This window comes from Bombina bombina, chromosome 5 (genome assembly GCF_027579735.1).
Source record: "Bombina bombina isolate aBomBom1 chromosome 5, aBomBom1.pri, whole genome shotgun sequence".
NCBI classification, from domain to species: Eukaryota; Metazoa; Chordata; class Amphibia; order Anura; family Bombinatoridae; genus Bombina; species Bombina bombina.
Window position 1 is genome coordinate 271,435,832 of NC_069503.1, and position 17,692 is coordinate 271,453,523.

The 17,692-nt window shown below is 38.4% G+C and overlaps 1 protein-coding gene across 1 annotated transcript in view; it reads right to left on the reverse strand.

Moving 5' to 3' along the window:
• The window catches only part of DBF4 (DBF4 zinc finger), a gene marked incomplete at its 5' end in the record, with an annotated part of 387,026 nt that overhangs the window by 26,254 nt on the left and 343,080 nt on the right, over window positions 1-17,692 (reverse strand). The window contains 1 exon segment of the mRNA XM_053713992.1: window positions 10,042-10,166. Coding sequence (XP_053569967.1) covers window positions 10,042-10,166 — 125 coding nt within the window.

Below are 17,692 nucleotides of genomic sequence, written 5' to 3' on the forward strand. Positions count from 1 at the left end.
CATTTTAAGTGGGGGTTCCACAATGGCTTCTAAACACATGGAACATTGGCTTTCCTCAATGTCAGACATGTTAAACAGGCTAGTAATGACCACAAACAGGCTTGAAAACACTTTATTAAGTGAAAAAAAAAAAAATCTTAAAAAACGGTACTGCGCCTTTAAGAGAAAAAAAGCATACAAGTTTTTCAAAACTGTTTTAAAACAATCAAATCGTTCCAATTTTATGATATAAGCATCCAAACTATGCAGCTACATTTGCCCCACAAGGAAAGGAACACTTAACCCTTACTAGAAAAAAACAGATAATTAATAAACATTTAAATCAAGAAAAAACACCCCCTGCACCTCGCCACAGCGGTCTGTAAAACCGGGTTAAAGCTTCGATTTGGCCCAATACAGCTCACAAGGGCCCACCGGAGTTGGAGCTTGCCTGTCAAAAACAACCGTGCAATTGAGGCGTGAAAATAGGCCCCGCCCATCTCACTTGATGTCTCTCAGCCCAAATGAACCGCACCAGAGCGATCTAAAACTAGCCATGTGGGTTCCTAAACCCAAAAAGAAGCCATGTGTACCCTCTAAGCATGAAAAACGTTCCTCATAAAATCGTTATCAGCACTCCCAGTTAAATAAACGTTTGCCCACAAACATTCAAAACTCATAAATGCAAGTTTAGTAGTAATACCCCTCTATATCTTTTAGGATTACTGCTTACCCTTTCCCTCATGGGGATACTGTCAGCCAATTCTGAAATACCAGTCTCTCCAGAAAAAAATGACTGAACATACCTCACTGCTTATAGCATGAAAAACGTTCCTCACACTGAAGTTTAAGTACTCCTCAGCGATTCTGTGGGAAGTGCTCTGGATCTTAGTGACAACTGCTAAGATCATCAGCCTCCAGGCAGAAGTCTTCATCCATCTGCTGCCTGAGGGAAAATAGTACACACCGGTACCATTTAAAATAAAAAAACTCTTAAAAAAAATAAAAACTAACATTTTATCACCTCTTTCACTTTACCCTTCCTAGTACTTAGAGTAGGCAAAGAGAATGACTGGGGGGTGGAGTCAAGGGAGGAGCTATATAGACAGCTCTGCTGTGGTGCTCTTTGCCACTTCCTGTTAGCAGGAGGATAATATCCCACAAGTAAAGGATGAATCCGTGGACTCGTCGTATCTTATAGAAGAAATACCTCCGTTATCGCAATTAGCTCCTCCCCTACCACACTTCCGCATTTCTCCGCAGTGACGTCGCTTTCGTTCCTACAAGCGGACTACGCTCGTTCACAACAGCCTATTTTAAATGCGCATGCGTATCTTCCACTCAGTAGCACATGCGTTTAATAATTCAATGTATCCAAAATAATGAGCGGACTACGCATGCGCGTTGCTTGAACGAGCATGACGATGATGATGCTCTCATTGGTTTAAGGCATGCGCAAAACGTTGTAATGACGCTACAGAAAAGGGTCTGGACTCCACGGGGGTAGGTAATAGATTGGATCAAAGAATTGTCAATCAATAACGGCAATATGGCGGGCAGATAAAAAAAACTGACAGGGAGCCGATTTAAAAGGTTAAAAATAAATCTTTTAATATTAGTTACAAAGAATTTCATGAATGAACATCATACTTAATTTACCGAAGCTATTTAAAACTGTTAACCACTACGCCAGACTTGACCTTCACTTTAAATGACATAAATGACGAGGGGCGGAGCCTGAGGTCGAAGCGGCAGGACATGTGCTGGAAGAGCTCCTCATTTTATCTTGCATTATATGTGCTAATCTAACAATTTATTTGAAATTAATACTCGGCTACAGAACTATCGTAATAAAGAAACATACTCTGCCAGCTTTCTCCTGACCTATGCTCTTCGATCAATTTAGGTAACCGGTGAGAGAACTCTGTGTGGCCTACACCACAAAATTGTATGTCAACAGGAACATGGAGAAAATTACGCAAGCACTACTTAATCTAGTGGAAGACTTCGAAACAGCAATGCTACAGACCCTGATTTCCTTAGGGCAGAGGGAGCCTAATAAAATCTCACACATAAGCAGCATAAAATCAAAGCATCACATTTGATTAATCCCCACTGTTCAATAATCCCCCTCAGGAGATACTAACCCATGATTCTATTAAGATAAAAGGAGCCACACTGTGACCCTTGTCTTCTAGCATTTTCAACATATGTAAAAAATTGAAACGATCTTACCAGAATCCATGCTGTGGAACAGAAACACAGCCTCTCAAGTGTGACAGTCTTGTAGCATCGCTCCTGACATGGACTTGAGTGAGAAAACAAGCAGGCAGTGAAACTAGTCAACACTGATTGCTTAGGATCTGTAAGCAGGCAGTCTGGATGGGTTTGCATAAAGACTCTCCCTGCATCTCCAGACCCTAACTTTCGTCAATGCTCTCACTGAGAGGCTTACAAGACTACCTAAAACTCCAGTCCCATATCGAAGGGCAGATACCCTTCCTAAGGAACTACCCCAAAATCTGACACTTCTCTGCCATCCTCCTGTGACGAAAGGCAAAGAATGACTGGGGGAAGGAGGGGGGGTATTTAAGCCTTTGTCTGGGGTGTCTTTGCCTCCTCCTGGTAAGCCAGGTTCAGTATTTCCCAACACTAAGGAATGATGCTGTGGACTCTCCTTATATTAAGAAGGAAATATAAATGAATATATACATGTCCGTCCTGGTTTCTGATTACCATTGACAAAAGCCCATGTGAGGGCTGAAACGTTTGGTTGTTTACACATTAAACGGATTACTAATTCCTGACATGCCTGCTGTGTGAAGTTTTTTCTGGATACAGAACCCATCCATTTGGATTCTTCATTACTCGTTACTGCATGTTTATTTAGCAGTGCACCAGGTGATTGCTGATGTGAAGTGTTTTTTGTTTATATATATATATATATATATATATATATATATATATATATATATATATATATATATATAAATATATATATATATATATATATATATATATATAAATAAATAAAAGTCATTAAAATTATGGGGGGAGATAAAAAAACTGAAATTAAAATCCTCCAGGTCTCAAAATTAAATCAATGAAGTTTTTTCTGGATACGGAACCCATCCGTTTAGATTCTTCACTACTCGTGTGTATATATATATATATATATATATATATATATATATATATATATATACACACATATATATATATATATATATATATATATATATATACACATATATATATATATATATATATATATAACATAATTTATGTAAGAACTTACCTGATAAATTCATTTCTTTCATATTAGCAAGAGTCCATGAGCTAGTGACGTATGGGATATACATTCCTACCAGGAGGGGCAAAGTTTCCCAAACCTTAAAATGCCTATAAATACACCCCTCACCACACCCACAATTCAGTTTAACGAATAGCCAAGAAGTGGGGTGATAAAAAAGTGCGAAAACATATAAAATAAGGAATTGGAATAATTGTGCTTTATACAAAAAAATCATAACCACCACAAAAAGGGTGGGCCTCATGGACTCTTGCTAATATGAAAGAAATGAATTTATCAGGTAAGTTCTTACATAAATTATGTTTTCTTTCATGTAATTAGCAAGAGTCCATGAGCTAGTGACGTATGGGATAATGACTACCCAAGATGTGGATCTTTCCACACAAGAGTCACTAGAGAGGGAGGGATAAAATAAAGACAGCCAATTCCTGCTGAAAATAATCCACACCCAAAATAAAGTTTAATAAAAAACATAAGCAGAAGATTCAGACTGAAACTGCTGCCTGAAATACTTTTCTACCAAAAACTGCTTCAGAAGAAGAAAATACATCAAAATGGTAGAATTTAGTAAAAATATGCAAAGAGGACCAAGTTGCAACTTTGCAAATGTGATCAACCGAAGCTTCATTCCTAAACGCCCAGGAAGTAGAAACTGACCTGGTAGAATGAGCTGTAATCCTCTGAGGCGGAGTTTTACCCGACTCAACATAGGCAAGATGAATTAAAGATTTCAACCAAGATGCCAAAGAAATGGCAGAAGGTTTCTGGCCTTTTCTAGAACCGGAAAAGAGAACAAATAAACTAGAAGTCTTTCGGAAAGACTTAGTAGCTTCAACATAATATTTCAAAGCTCTAACAACATCCAAAGAATGCAATGATTTCTCCTTAGAATTCTTAGGATTAGGACATAATGAAGGAACCACAATTTCTCTACTAAAGTTGTTGGAATTCACAACTTTAGGTAAAAATTCAAAAGAAGTTCGCAACACCACCTCATCCTGATGAAGAATCAGAAAAGGAGACTCACAAGAAAGAGCAGATAAATCAGAAACTCTTCTGGCAGAAGAGATGGCCAAAAGGAACAAAACTTTCCAAGAAAGTAATTTAATGACCAATGAATGCATAGGTTCAAAGGGAGGAGCTTGAAGAGCTCCCAGAACCAAATTCAAACTCCAAGGAGGAGAAATTGACTTAATGACAGGTTTTATACGAACCAAAGCTTGTATAAAACAATAAATATCAGGAAGAATAGCAATCTTTCTGTGAAAAAAAAACAGAAAGAGCAGAGATTTGTCCTTTCAAGGAACTTGCAGACAAACCCTTATCTAAACCATCCTTAAGAAACTGTAAAATTCTCGGTATTCTAAAAGAATGCCAAGAAAAAAGATGAGAAAGACACCAAAAAATATAAGTCTTCCAGACTCTATAATATATCTCTCTAGATACAGATTTACGAGCCTGTAACATAGTATTAATCACAGAGTCAGAGAAACCTCTTTGACCAAGAATCAAGCGTTCAATCTCCATACCTTAAAATTTAAGGATTTGAGATCCTGATGGAAAAAAGGACCTTGCGACAGAAGGTCTGGTCTTAACGGAAGAATCCACGGCTGGCAAGAGGCCATCCGGACAAGATCCGCATACCAAACCTGTAAGGCCATGCCGGAGCTACCAGCAGAACAAACGAGCATTCCTTCAGAATCTTGGAGATTACTCTTGGAAGAAGAACTAGAGGCGGAAAGATATAGACAGGATGATACTTCCAAGGAAGTGATAATGCATCCACTGCCTCCGCCTAAGGATCCCGGGATCTGGACAGATATCTGGGAAGTTTCTTGATTAGATGAGACGCCATCAGATCTATTTCTGGAAGTTCCCACATTTGAACAACCTGAAGAAATACCTCTGGGTGAAGAAACCATTCGCCCGGATGCAACGTTTGGCGACTTAGATAAACCGCTTCCCAATTGTCTACACCTGGGATATGAACCGCAGAGATTAGACAGGAGCTGGAATCCGCCCAAACCAAAAAAATTCGAGATACTTCTTTCATAGCCAGAGGACTGTGAGTCGCTCCTTGATGATGTATGCCACAGTTGTGACATTGTCTGTCTGAAAACAAATGAACGATTCTCTCTACAGAAGAGGCCAAAACTGAAGAGCTCTGAAAATTGCACGGAGTTCCAAAATATTTATCGGTAAACTCACCTCCTGAGATTCCCAAACTCCTTGTGCCGACAGAGATCCCCACACAGCTCCCCAACCTGTGAGACTTGTATCTGTTGAAATTACAGTCCAGGTCGGAAGCACAAAAGAAGCCCCCTGAATTAAACGATGGTGATCTGTCCACCACGTTAGAGAGTGTCGAACAATCGGTTTTAAAGATATAAATTGAAATATCTTTGTGTAATCCTTGCACCATTGATTCAGCATACAGAGCTGAAGAGGTCGCATGTGAAAAACAAGCAAAGGGGATTGCGTCCAATGCAGCAGTCATAAGACCTAGAATTTCCATGCATAAGGTTACCGAAGGGAATGATTGTGACTGAAGGTTTCGACAAGCTGAAAACAATTTAGACGTCTCTTGTCTGTTAAAGACAGAGTCATGGACACTGAATCTATCTGGAAACCCAGAAAGATTACCCTTGACTGAGGAATCAATTAACTTTTTGGTAAATTGATCCTCCAACCATGATCTTGAAGAAACAACACAAGTCGAATCGCATGAGATTCTTTGAATGAGAAGACTGAGCAAATACCAAGATAATCGTCCAAATAAGGAAATACAAAAACCCTGTTCTCTGAATACAGAAAGAAGGGCACCGAGAATCTTTGAAAAAAATTCTTGGAACTGAGGCTAGGCCAAACAGTAGAGCTCAAAACTGGTAATGCTTGTCTAAAAAGAGAATCTCAGACACTAAAAGTGATCTGAATGAATCGGAATATGCAGATACACATCCTGCAAAACTATTGTAGACATAAAATGCCCTTGCTAAACAAAAGGCAGAATAGTCCTACAGTAACCATCTTGAATGTTGGTATACATAACGATTCAATATTGATAGATCCGGAACTGGTCTGAAGGAATTGACCTTCTTTGGTACAATGAAGAGATAAAATAAAACCCTAGCCCCTGTTCCAGAACTGGAACTGGCATAATTACTCCAGCCAACTCTAGATCTGAAACACATCTCAGAAATGCTGAGCCTTGCTGTGTTAACTGGGACACGGGAAGAAAAAAATCTCTTAGCAGGAGGCCTTAACTGAAGCCAATTCTGTACCTTTCTGAAACAATGTTCTGAAACCAGAGTTTGAGAACGGAATTGATCCAAACTCCTTTGAATAAAACGTAATCTGCCCTATACCAGCTGAACTGGAAAAAAGGGCCGCACCTTCATGGGTACTTAGGAGCTGACTATAGGTTTCTATAAGGCTTGGATATATTCCAAACTGGAAATAGTTTCCAAACTGAAACCGCTCCTGAGGATGAAGGATCAGGCTTTTGCTCCTTATTATGAGAAAAAGAACGAAAAAATGATTATTACCCTGGAAAGAAAGGGAAAAACAAAGTTAACTTTAGAAGACGTATCAGCATTCCAAGTTAAATCCATAAAGCTTTTCTAGCTAAAATAGCTAGAGACATATACCTGACATCAACTCAAATAATATCAAAAGATGGTATCACCAATAAAATTATTAGCATGTTATAGAATAAAAATAATGCCATAAAATTATGAACTGATACTTGTTGCGCTAAAACTTCTAACCAAAAAGATGAAGCTGCAGCAACATCCGGTAAAAATATAGCATGTCTAAGAAGATTACCTAAACATAAGTAAACTTTTCTTAGAAAGGATTCAATTTTCTTATCTAAAGGATCCTTAAATTTAGTACTATCTGCCGTAAGAATAGTAGTACATTTTAGCAGGAATAGAGACAGCCCCAAACCTTAGGGATTTTGTCCCAAAAAACTCTAATCTGTCAGATGGCACAGAATATAATTGCTTAAACGTTTAGAAGGAGTAAAAGAATTACCCAAATTATTCCATTCCCTGGAAATTACTTCAGAAAAAGCATCAGGGAGATTAAACACTTCTGGAATAAATACAGGAGATTTAAAAAAAAAACCTATTTAAACGTTTAGATTTAGTATCAAGAGGACCAGAATCCTCTATATCTAAAGCAATTAATACGTCTTTAAATAAAGAACGAATAAATTCCATCTTGAACAAATAAAAAGATTTAACAGCATCAACCTCTGAGACAGAAACTTCTGAACCAGAAGAACCATTATCAGAACGATGATGTTCATTTAAAAATTCATCTGAAAAAAAGAGAAGTTTTAAAAGACTTTTATGTAAACTAGAAGGAGAAATAACAGACATAGCCTTCTAAATGGATTTAAAAAATAAAATTTGTTTATCAGGAACACTCTGAAAATTAAATGTTGACGAAACAGCAACAGGTAATATAACAGTACTAAAGGAAATTTTATCTGCATTAATAAGTTTGTCATGACATGCAATACAAACAACAGCTGGAGAAACAGGTACCAAAAATTTATAGCAGATACACTTAGCTTGGTAGCTCCAGCCCCGGACAGTGATTTTCCTCAAGTAACTTCTGACTCAGTTGCAACGTGGAACATCTTGCAATATGTAATAGAAAAAACAACATATAAAGCAAATTGATCAAAATCCTTAAATGACAGTTTCAGGAATGGGAAAAAAATGCCAGTGAACAAGCTTCTAGCAACCAGAAGCAATAAATAATGAGACTTAAATAATGTGGAGACAAAAGCGACGCCCATATTTTTTTAGCGCCAAACAAGACGCCCACATTATTTGGCGCCGAAATGCCTTTTGGCGCCAAAAATGACGCCACATCCGGAACGCCGACATTTTTGGAGCAAAATAACGTCAAAAAAATGACGCAACTTCCGGCGACACGTATGACGCCGGAAACAGAAAAGAATTTTTGCGCCAAAAAAATCCGCGCCAAGAATGACGCAATAAAATGAAGCATTTTCAGCCCCCGCGAGCCTAACAGCCCACAGGGAAAAAAGAGTCAAATTTTTGAAGGTAAGAAAAAATGAATAATTCAAATGCATTATCCCAAATATGAAACTGACTGTCTGAAAAATAAGGAAAGTTGAACATTCTGAGTCAAGGCAAATAAATGTTTGAATACAAATATTTAGAACTTTATAAACAAAGTGCCCAACCATAGCTTTAGAGTGTCACAGAAAATAAGATTTACTTACCCCAGGACACTCATCTACATGTTTGTAGAAAGCCAAACCAGTACTGAAACGAGAATCAGCAGAGGTAATGGTATATATAAGAGTATATCGTCGATCTGAAAAGGGAGGTAAGAGATGAATCTCTACGACCGATAACAGAGAACCTATGAAATAGACCCCGTAGAAGGAGATCACTGCATTCAAATAGGCAATACTCTCCTCGCATCCCTCTGACATTCACTGCACGCTGAGAGGAAAACCGGGCTCCAACTTGCTGCGGAGCGCATATCAACGTAGAATCTAGCACAAACTTACTTCACCACCTCCATCGGAGGCAAAGTTTGTAAAAACTGAATTGTGGGTGTGGTGAGGGGTGTATTTATAGGCATTTTAAGGTTTGGGAAACTTTGCCCCTCCTGGTAGGAATGTATATCCCATACGTCACTAGCTCATGGACTCTTGCTAATTACATGAAAGAAATATATATATATATATATATACATATATACACACATACATACATATACATACACACAATAATAATGCCCAGAAACAGCTGCCTGAAGAACTTGCCTATCAAAATGGTAAAATTTAGAAAAAGTATGTAAGGCAGAACAGAAAAAACTGCCTGGCCTTATTCTTAAAAGGGTTATGAAACATACAATTTTAAACAACTTTCTAATTTACTCCTATTATTAAATCTGCTTAATTCCCTTGATTTCCTTGGCTGAAGGAGAAGCAATGTACTACTGAGAGCTAGCTGAATATCACGTCATTCAACCACAAGACAAATATGTGCAAACACCATATTTTATTTAATCCATAGATACCAAGAGAACAAAGTAGATTTGAAAATAGAAGTGGATTTAAAGTGTCAAAATATTCAGATAGATCATGTTATTTTTAAAGTTTAATTTTGACTTTCCTATCCCTTTAAAGGCCCATGAAGTAGAAACTAATTAGGTAGAAAGGGCAGTATTCCATTTAGAAGAAGACTGACCCACCTCCATGTAAGCTTTATGAAACAAAAACACTAATGGAAAAAGCAGAAGCCTTCTGGCCCCTTTATGGAACCAGAAAAATAATTAACCTAGAAGTTTTTTACAATCCTTAGTAACCTGCAAATAGAAATTTAAAGTTTTGACCACATCCAAAATTATGGAGAAGTCTCTCCTCAGAATTGTTTGGACTAGGACAAAAAGTAAGGAACAACAAACTCCCCTATAATAGAGGGGTACATATTCCAAAAATCTCTGAAGGAGCAGCACAATGTAGACCAGGGGACTGATGGATAAATCCACATTTCACTTGTGTGGTCTGTGATATCTCAACACAGGGAGAAATTTCTCACTGCCTGGCTGAACACCCTGTGTCTAGGAGGTAGGAAAATAAACAACAGAACAATCAACCTTTTTGAATTCACCTTACTCCATCTTAGAGACAAAATACTGACTATGAGAGCATTCGATAGTACATAAGTAGTTCCAAACCCACAACAATGATTTACCTTTTCATTTGATTTCTGTATTTCGACCAATCGACAAAGTCAAAATCAAAGGTACAGATAAGATCATCAACAACTTGATAGTGTGTACTCTGTGAAAAACTTTTGTGCTGCTGGCTTAGAAGGTGCTGCAATAAAGAAAAAAATATATAATATATAAATAAATGAGTTATGTATACAACTTTATATTTAAAGATGCGATTTTAACAATTCTGTAATTTTACAGTATATATGTAAATATAAATCAAAATGGAACATTTGGTATAAGGCACAAAAACATAATTTATGTAAGAACTTACCTGATAAATTTATTTCTTTGATATTGGCAAGAGTCCATGAGCTAGTGACGTATGGGATATACATTCCTACCAGGAGGGGCAAAGTTTCCCAAACCTCAAAATGCCTATAAAAACACCCCTCACCACACCTACAATTCAGTTTAACCAATAGCCAAGAAGTGGGGTGATAAGAAAGGAGCAAAAACATCAAACAAGGAATTGGAAAAATTGTGCTTTATACAAAAAAATCATAACCACCACAAAAAAGGGTGGGCCTCATGGACTCTTGCCAATATGAAAGAAATGAATTTATCAGGTAAGTTCTTACATAAATTATGTTTTCTTTCATGTAATTGGCAAGAGTCCATGAGCTAGTGACGTAAAAATTGAAATGAAGTCCGTAACACCGTAACATCCCTGGATCCGGACAGATACCTGGGAAGTTTCTTGTTTAGATGAGAGGCCATCAGATCTATTTCTGGAAGTCCCCAGATTTGAACAATCTGAAGAAATACCTCTGGGTGAAGAGACCATTCGCCCGGATGTAACGTCTGGCGACTGAGATAATCCGCTTCCCAATTGTCTACACCTGGGATGTGAACCGCAGAAATTAGACAGGAGCTGGATTCCGCCCATACAAGTATCCGAGATACTTCTTTCATAGTCTGAGGACTGAGTCCCACCCTGATGATTGACATACGCCACGGTTGTGACATTGTCTGTCTGAAAACAAATAAACGATTCTCTCTTCAGAAGAGGCCAGAACTGAAGAGCTCTGAAAATCGCACGGAGTTCCAAAATGTTGATTGATAATTTCGCCTCCTGAAATTCCCAAACCCCCTGCGCTGTCAGAGATCCCCATATAGCTCCCCAACCTGAAAGACTCGCATCTGTTAAGATCACAGTCCAGGTTGGACGAACAAAAGAAGCCCCTTGAATTAGACGATGGTGATTCAACCACCAAGTCAGAGAAGATCGAACATAGGGATTTAAGGATATTAATTGGGATATCTTTGTATAATCCCTGCACCACTGGTTCAGCATACAAAGCTGGAGTGGTCTCATGTGAAAACGAGCAAAGGGGATCGCGTCCGATGCAGCAGTCATGAGACCTAGAATTTCCATGCACAAAGCTACCGAAGGGAATGACTGAGACTGAAGGTTTCGACAAGCTGAAAACAACTTCAGACGTCTCTTTTCTGTTAGCGATAAAGTCATGGACACTGAATCTATTTGAAAACCCAAAAAGGTTACCTTTGTCTGAGGAATCAAGGAACTCTTTGGTAAATTGATCCTCCAACCATGTCATTGAAGAAACAACACAAGTTGATTCGTATGAGATTCTGCAGAATGTAAAGACTGAGCAAGTCCTAAGATATCGTCCAAATAAGGAAAAAACATAATTTATGTAAGAACTTACCTGATAAATTCATTTCTTTCATATTAGCAAGAGTCCATGAGCTAGTGACGTATGGGATATACATTCCTACCAGGAGGGGCAAAGTTTCCCAAACCTCAAAATGCCTATAAATACACCCCTCACCACACCCACAATTCAGTTTAACGAATAGCCAAGAAGTGGGGTGATAAGAAAAAAGTGCGAAAGCATATAAAATAAGGAATTGGAATAATTGTGCTTTATACAAAAAAATCATAACCACCACAAAAAAGGGCGGGCCTCATGGACTCTTGCTAATATGAAAGAAATGAATTTATCAGGTAAGTTCTTACATAAATTATGTTTTCTTTCATGTAATTCGCAAGAGTCCATGAGCTAGTGACGTATGGGATAATGATTACCCAAGATGTGGATCTTTCCACGCAAGAGTCACTAGAGAGGGAGGGATAAAATAAAGACAGCCAATTCCTGCTGAAAATAATCCACACCCAAAATAAAGTTTAATGAAAAACATAAGCAGAAGATTCAAACTGAAACCGCTGCCTGAAGTACTTTTCTACCAAAAACTGCTTCAGAAGAAGAAAATACATCAAAATGGTAGAATTTAGTAAAAGTATGCAAAGAGGACCAAGTTGCTGCTTTGCAAATCTGATCAACCGAAGCCTCATTCCTAAACGCCCAGGAAGTAGAAACTGACCTAGTAGAATGAGCTGTAATCCTTTGAGGCGGAGTTTTACCCGACTCAACATAGGCAAGATGAATTAAAGATTTCAACCAAGATGCCAAAGAAATGGCAGAAGCTTTCTGGCCTTTCTAGAACCGGAAAAGATAACAAATAGACTAGAAGTCTTTCGGAAAGACTTAGTAGCTTCAACATAATATTTTAAAGCTCTAACAAAATCCAAAGAATGCAACGATTTCTCCTTAGAATTCTTAGGATTAGGACATAATGAAGGAACCACAATTTCTCTACTAATGTTGTTGGAATTCACAACTTTAGGTAAAAATTCGAAAGAAGTTCGCAACACCGCCTTATCCTGATGAAAAATCAGAAAAGGAGACTCACAAGAAAGAGCAGATAGTTCAGAGACTCTTCTGGCAGAAGAGATCGCCAAAAGGAACAAAACTTTCCAAGAAAGTAATTTAATGTCCAAAGAATGCATAGGTTCAAACGGAGGAGCTTGAAGAGCCCCCAGAACCAAATTCAAACTCCAAGGAGGAGAAATTGACTTAATGACAGGTTTTATACGAACCAAAGCTTGTACAAAACAATGAATATCAGGAAGATTAGCAATCTTTCTGTGAAAAAGAACAGAAAGAGCAGAGATTTGTCCTTTCAAAGAACTTGCGGATAAACCTTTATCTAAACCATCCTGAAGAAACTGTAAAATTCTCGGAATTCTAAAAGAATGCCAAGAAAAATGATGAGAAAGACACCAAGAAATATAAGTCTTCCAGACTCTATAATATCTCTCTGGATACAGATTTACGAGCCAGTAACATAGTATTAATCACAGAGTCAGAGAAACCTCTTTGACCAAGAATCAAGCGTTCAATCTCCATACCTTTAAATTTAAGGATTTGAGATCTGATGGAAAAAAGGACCTTGCGACAGAAGGTCTGGTCGTAGCGGAAGAGTCCACGGATGGCAAGAGGCCATCCGGACAAGATCCGCATACCAAAACCTGTGAGGCCATGCTGGAGCTATCAGCAGAACAAACGAGCATTCCTTCAGAATCTTGGAGATTACTCTTGGAAGAAGAACTAGAGGCGGAAAGATATAGGCAGGATGATACTTCCAAGGAAGTGATAATGCATCCACTGCTTCCGCCTGAGGATCCCGGGATCTGGACAGATACCTGGGAAGTTTCTTGTTTAGATGAGACGCCATCAGATCTATCTCTGGAAGCTCCCACATTTGAACAATCTGAAGAAATACCTCTGGGTGAAGAGACCATTCGCCCGGATGCAACGTTTGGCGACTGAGATAATCCGCTTCCCAATTGTCTATACCTGGGATATGAACCGCAGAGATTAGACAGGAGCTGGATTCCGCCCAAACCAAAATTCGAGATACTTCTTTCATAGCCAGAGGACTGTGAGTCCCTCCTTGATGATTGATGTATGCCACAGTTGTGACATTGTCTGTCTGAAAACAAATGAACGATTCTCTTTAGAATAGGCCACTACTGAAGAGCTCTGAAAATTGCACGGAGTTCCAAAATATTGATCGGTAATCTCACCTCCTGAGATTCCCAAACTCCTTGTGCCGTCAGAGATCCCCACACAGCTCCCCAACCTGTGAGACTTGCATCTGTTGAAATTACAGTCCAGGTCGGAAGCACAAAAGAAGCCCCCTGAATTAAACGATGGTGATCTGTCCACCACGTTAGAGAGTGTCGTACAATCTGTTTTAAAGATATTAATTGAGATATCTTTGTGTAATCCTTGCACCATTGATTCAGCATACAGAGCTGAAGAGGTCGCATGTGAAAACGAGCAAAGGGGATCGCGTCCGATGCAGCAGTCATAAGACCTAGAATTTCCATGCATAAGGCTACCGAAGGGAATGATTGTGACTGAAGGTTTCGACAAGCTGAAATCAATTTTAGACGTCTCTTGTCTGTTAAAGATAGAGTCATGGACACTGAATCTATCTGGAAACCCAGAAAGGTTACCCTTGTCTGAGGAATTAATGAACTTTTTGGTGAATTGATCCTCCAACCATGATCTTGAAGAAACAACACAAGTCGATTCGTATGAGATTCTGCTAAATGTAAAGACTGAGCAAGTACCAAGATATCGTCCAAATAAGGAAATACCACAATACCCTGTTCTCTGATTACAGACAGAAGGGCACCGAGAACCTTTGTAAAAATTCTTGGAGCTGTAGCTAGGCCAAACGGCAGAGCCACAAACTGGTAATGCTTGTCCAGAAAAGAGAATCTCAGGAACTGATAATGATCTGGATGAATCGGAATATGCAGATATGCATCCTGTAAATCTATTGTGGACATATAATGCCCTTGCTGAACAAAAGGCAAGATAGTCCTTACAGTTACCATTTTGAACGTTGGTATCCTTACATAACGATTCAATATTTTTAGATCCAGAACTGGTCTGAAGGAATTCTCCTTCTTTGGTACAATGAAGAGATTTGAATAAAACCCCATCCCCTGTTCCAGAACTGGAACTGGCATAATTACTCCAGCCAACTCTAGATCTGAAACACAATTCAGAAATGCTTGAGCTTTCACTGGATTTACTGGGACACGGGAAAGAAAAAATCTCTTTGCAGGAGGTCTCATCTTGAAACCAATTCTGTACCCTTCTGAAACAATGTTCTGAATCCAAAGATTGTGAACAGAATTGATCCAAATTTCTTTGAAAAAACGTAACCTGCCCCCTACCAGCTGAGCTGGAATGAGGGCCGCACCTTCATGTGGACTTAGAAGCTGGCTTTGCCTTTCTAGAAGGCTTGGATTTATTCCAGACTGGAGATGGTTTCCAAACTGAAACTGCTCCTGAGAATGAAGGATCAGACTTTTGTTCTTTGTTGAAACGAAAGGAACGAAAACGATTATTAGGCCTGTTTTTACCCTTAGATTTTCTATCCTGTGGTAAAAAAGTTCCTTTCCCACCAGTAACAGTTGAGATAATAGAATCCAACTGAGAACCAAATAATTTGTTACCCTGGAAAGAAATGGAAAGTAGAGTTGATTTAGAAGCCATATCAGCATTCCAAGTTTTAAGCCATAAAGCTCTTCTAGCTAAAATAGCTAGAGACATAAACCTGACATCAACTCTGATAATATCAAAAATGGCATCACAGATAAAATTATTAGCATGTTGAAGAAGAATAATAATATTATTAGCATGTTGAAGAAGAATAATAATATTATGAGAATCATGATCTGTTACTTGTTGCGCTAAAGTTTCCAACCAAAAAGTTGAAGCTGCAGCAACATCAGCCAATGATATAGCAGGTCTAAGAAGATTACCTGAACACAGATAAGCTTTTCTTAGAAAGGATTCAATTTTCCTATCTAAAGGATCCTTAAACAAAGTACCATCTGACGTAGGAATAGTAGTACGTTTAGCAAGGGTAGAAATAGCCCCATCAACCTTAGGGATCTTGTCCCAAAATTCTAATCTATCGGACGGCACAGGATATAATTGCTTAAAACGTTTAGAAGGAGTAAATGAATTACCCAATTTATCCCATTCTCTAGAAATTACTTCAGAAATAGCATTAGGAACAGGAAAAACTTCTGGAATAACCACAGGAGATTTAAATACCTTATCTAAACGTTTAGAATTAGTATCAAGAGGACCAGAATCCTCTATTTCTAAAGCAATTAGTACTTCTTTAAGTAAAGAACGAATAAATTCCATTTTAAATAAATATGAAGATTTATCAGCATCAATCTCTGAGACAGAATCCTCTGAACCAGAAGAGTCATCAGAATCAGAATGATGATGTTCATTTAAAAATTCATCTGTAGAGAGAGAAGTTTTAAAAGATTTTTTATGTTTACTAGAAGGAGAAATAACAGACATAGCCTTCTTGATGGATTCAGAAACAAAATCTCTTATGTTATCAGGAACATTCTGCACCTTAGATGTTGAAGGAACTGCAACAGGCAATGGTACATTACTAAAGGAAATATTATCTGCATTAACAAGTTTGTCATGACAATTAATACAAACAACAGCCGGAGGAATAGCTACCAAAAGTTTACAGCAGATACACTTAGCTTTGGTAGTTCCAGCACTAGACAGCGATTTTCCTGAAGTATCTTCTGACTCGGATGCAACGTGAGACATCTTGCAATATGTAAGAGAAAAAACAACATATAAAGCAAAATTGATCAAATTCCTTAAATGACAGTTTCAGGAATGGGAAAAAATGCCAATAAACAAGCTTCTAGCAACCAGAAGCAAAGAAAAAATGAGACTGAAATAATGTGGAGACAAAAGCGACGCCCATATTTTTTAGCGCCAAATAAGACGCCCACATTATTTGGCGCCTAAAAGCTTTTTGGCGCCAAAAATGACGCCACATCCGGAACGCCGACATTTTTGGCGCAAAAAGACGTAAAAAAATGACGCAACTTCCGGCGACACGTATGACGCCGGAAACAGAAAAGATTTTTTGCGCCAAAAAGTCCGCGCCAAGAATGACGCAATAAAATGAAGCATTTTCAGCCCCCGCGAGCCTAACAGCCCACAGGGAAAAAAGAGTCAAATTTTTTAAGGTAAGAAAAAATGATTGATTCAAATGCATTATCCCAAATATGAAACTGACTGTCTGAAAATAAGGAATGTTGAACATCCTGAGTCAAGGCAAATAAATGTTTGAATACATATATTTAGAACTTTATAAACAAAGTGCCCAACCATAGCTTAGAGTGTCACAGAAAATAAGATTTACTTACCCCAGGACACTCATCTACATGTTTGTAGAAAGCCAAACCAGTACTGAAACGAAAATCAGCAGAGGTAATGGTATATAAATAAGAGTATATCGTCGATCTGAAAAGGGAGGTAAGAGATGAATCTCTACGACCGATAACAGAGAACCTATGAAATAGACCCCGTAGAAGGAGATCACTGTATTCAAAATAGGCAATACTCTCCTCACATCCCTGTGACATTCACTGCACGCTGAGAGGAAAACCGGGCTCCAACTTGCTGCGGAGCGCATATCAACGTAGAATCTAGCACAAACTTACTTCACTACCTCCATAGGAGGCAAAGTTTGTAAAAACTGAATTGTGGGTGTGGTGAGGGGTGTATTTATAGGCATTTTGAGGTTTGGGAAACTTTGCCCCTCCTGGTAGGAATGTATATCCCATACGTCACTAGCTCATGGACTCTTGCTAATTACATGAAAGAAACCACAATACCCTGTTCTCTGATGACAGATAGAAGGGCACCGAGAACCTTTGAAAAGATCCTTGGAGCTGTTGCTAGG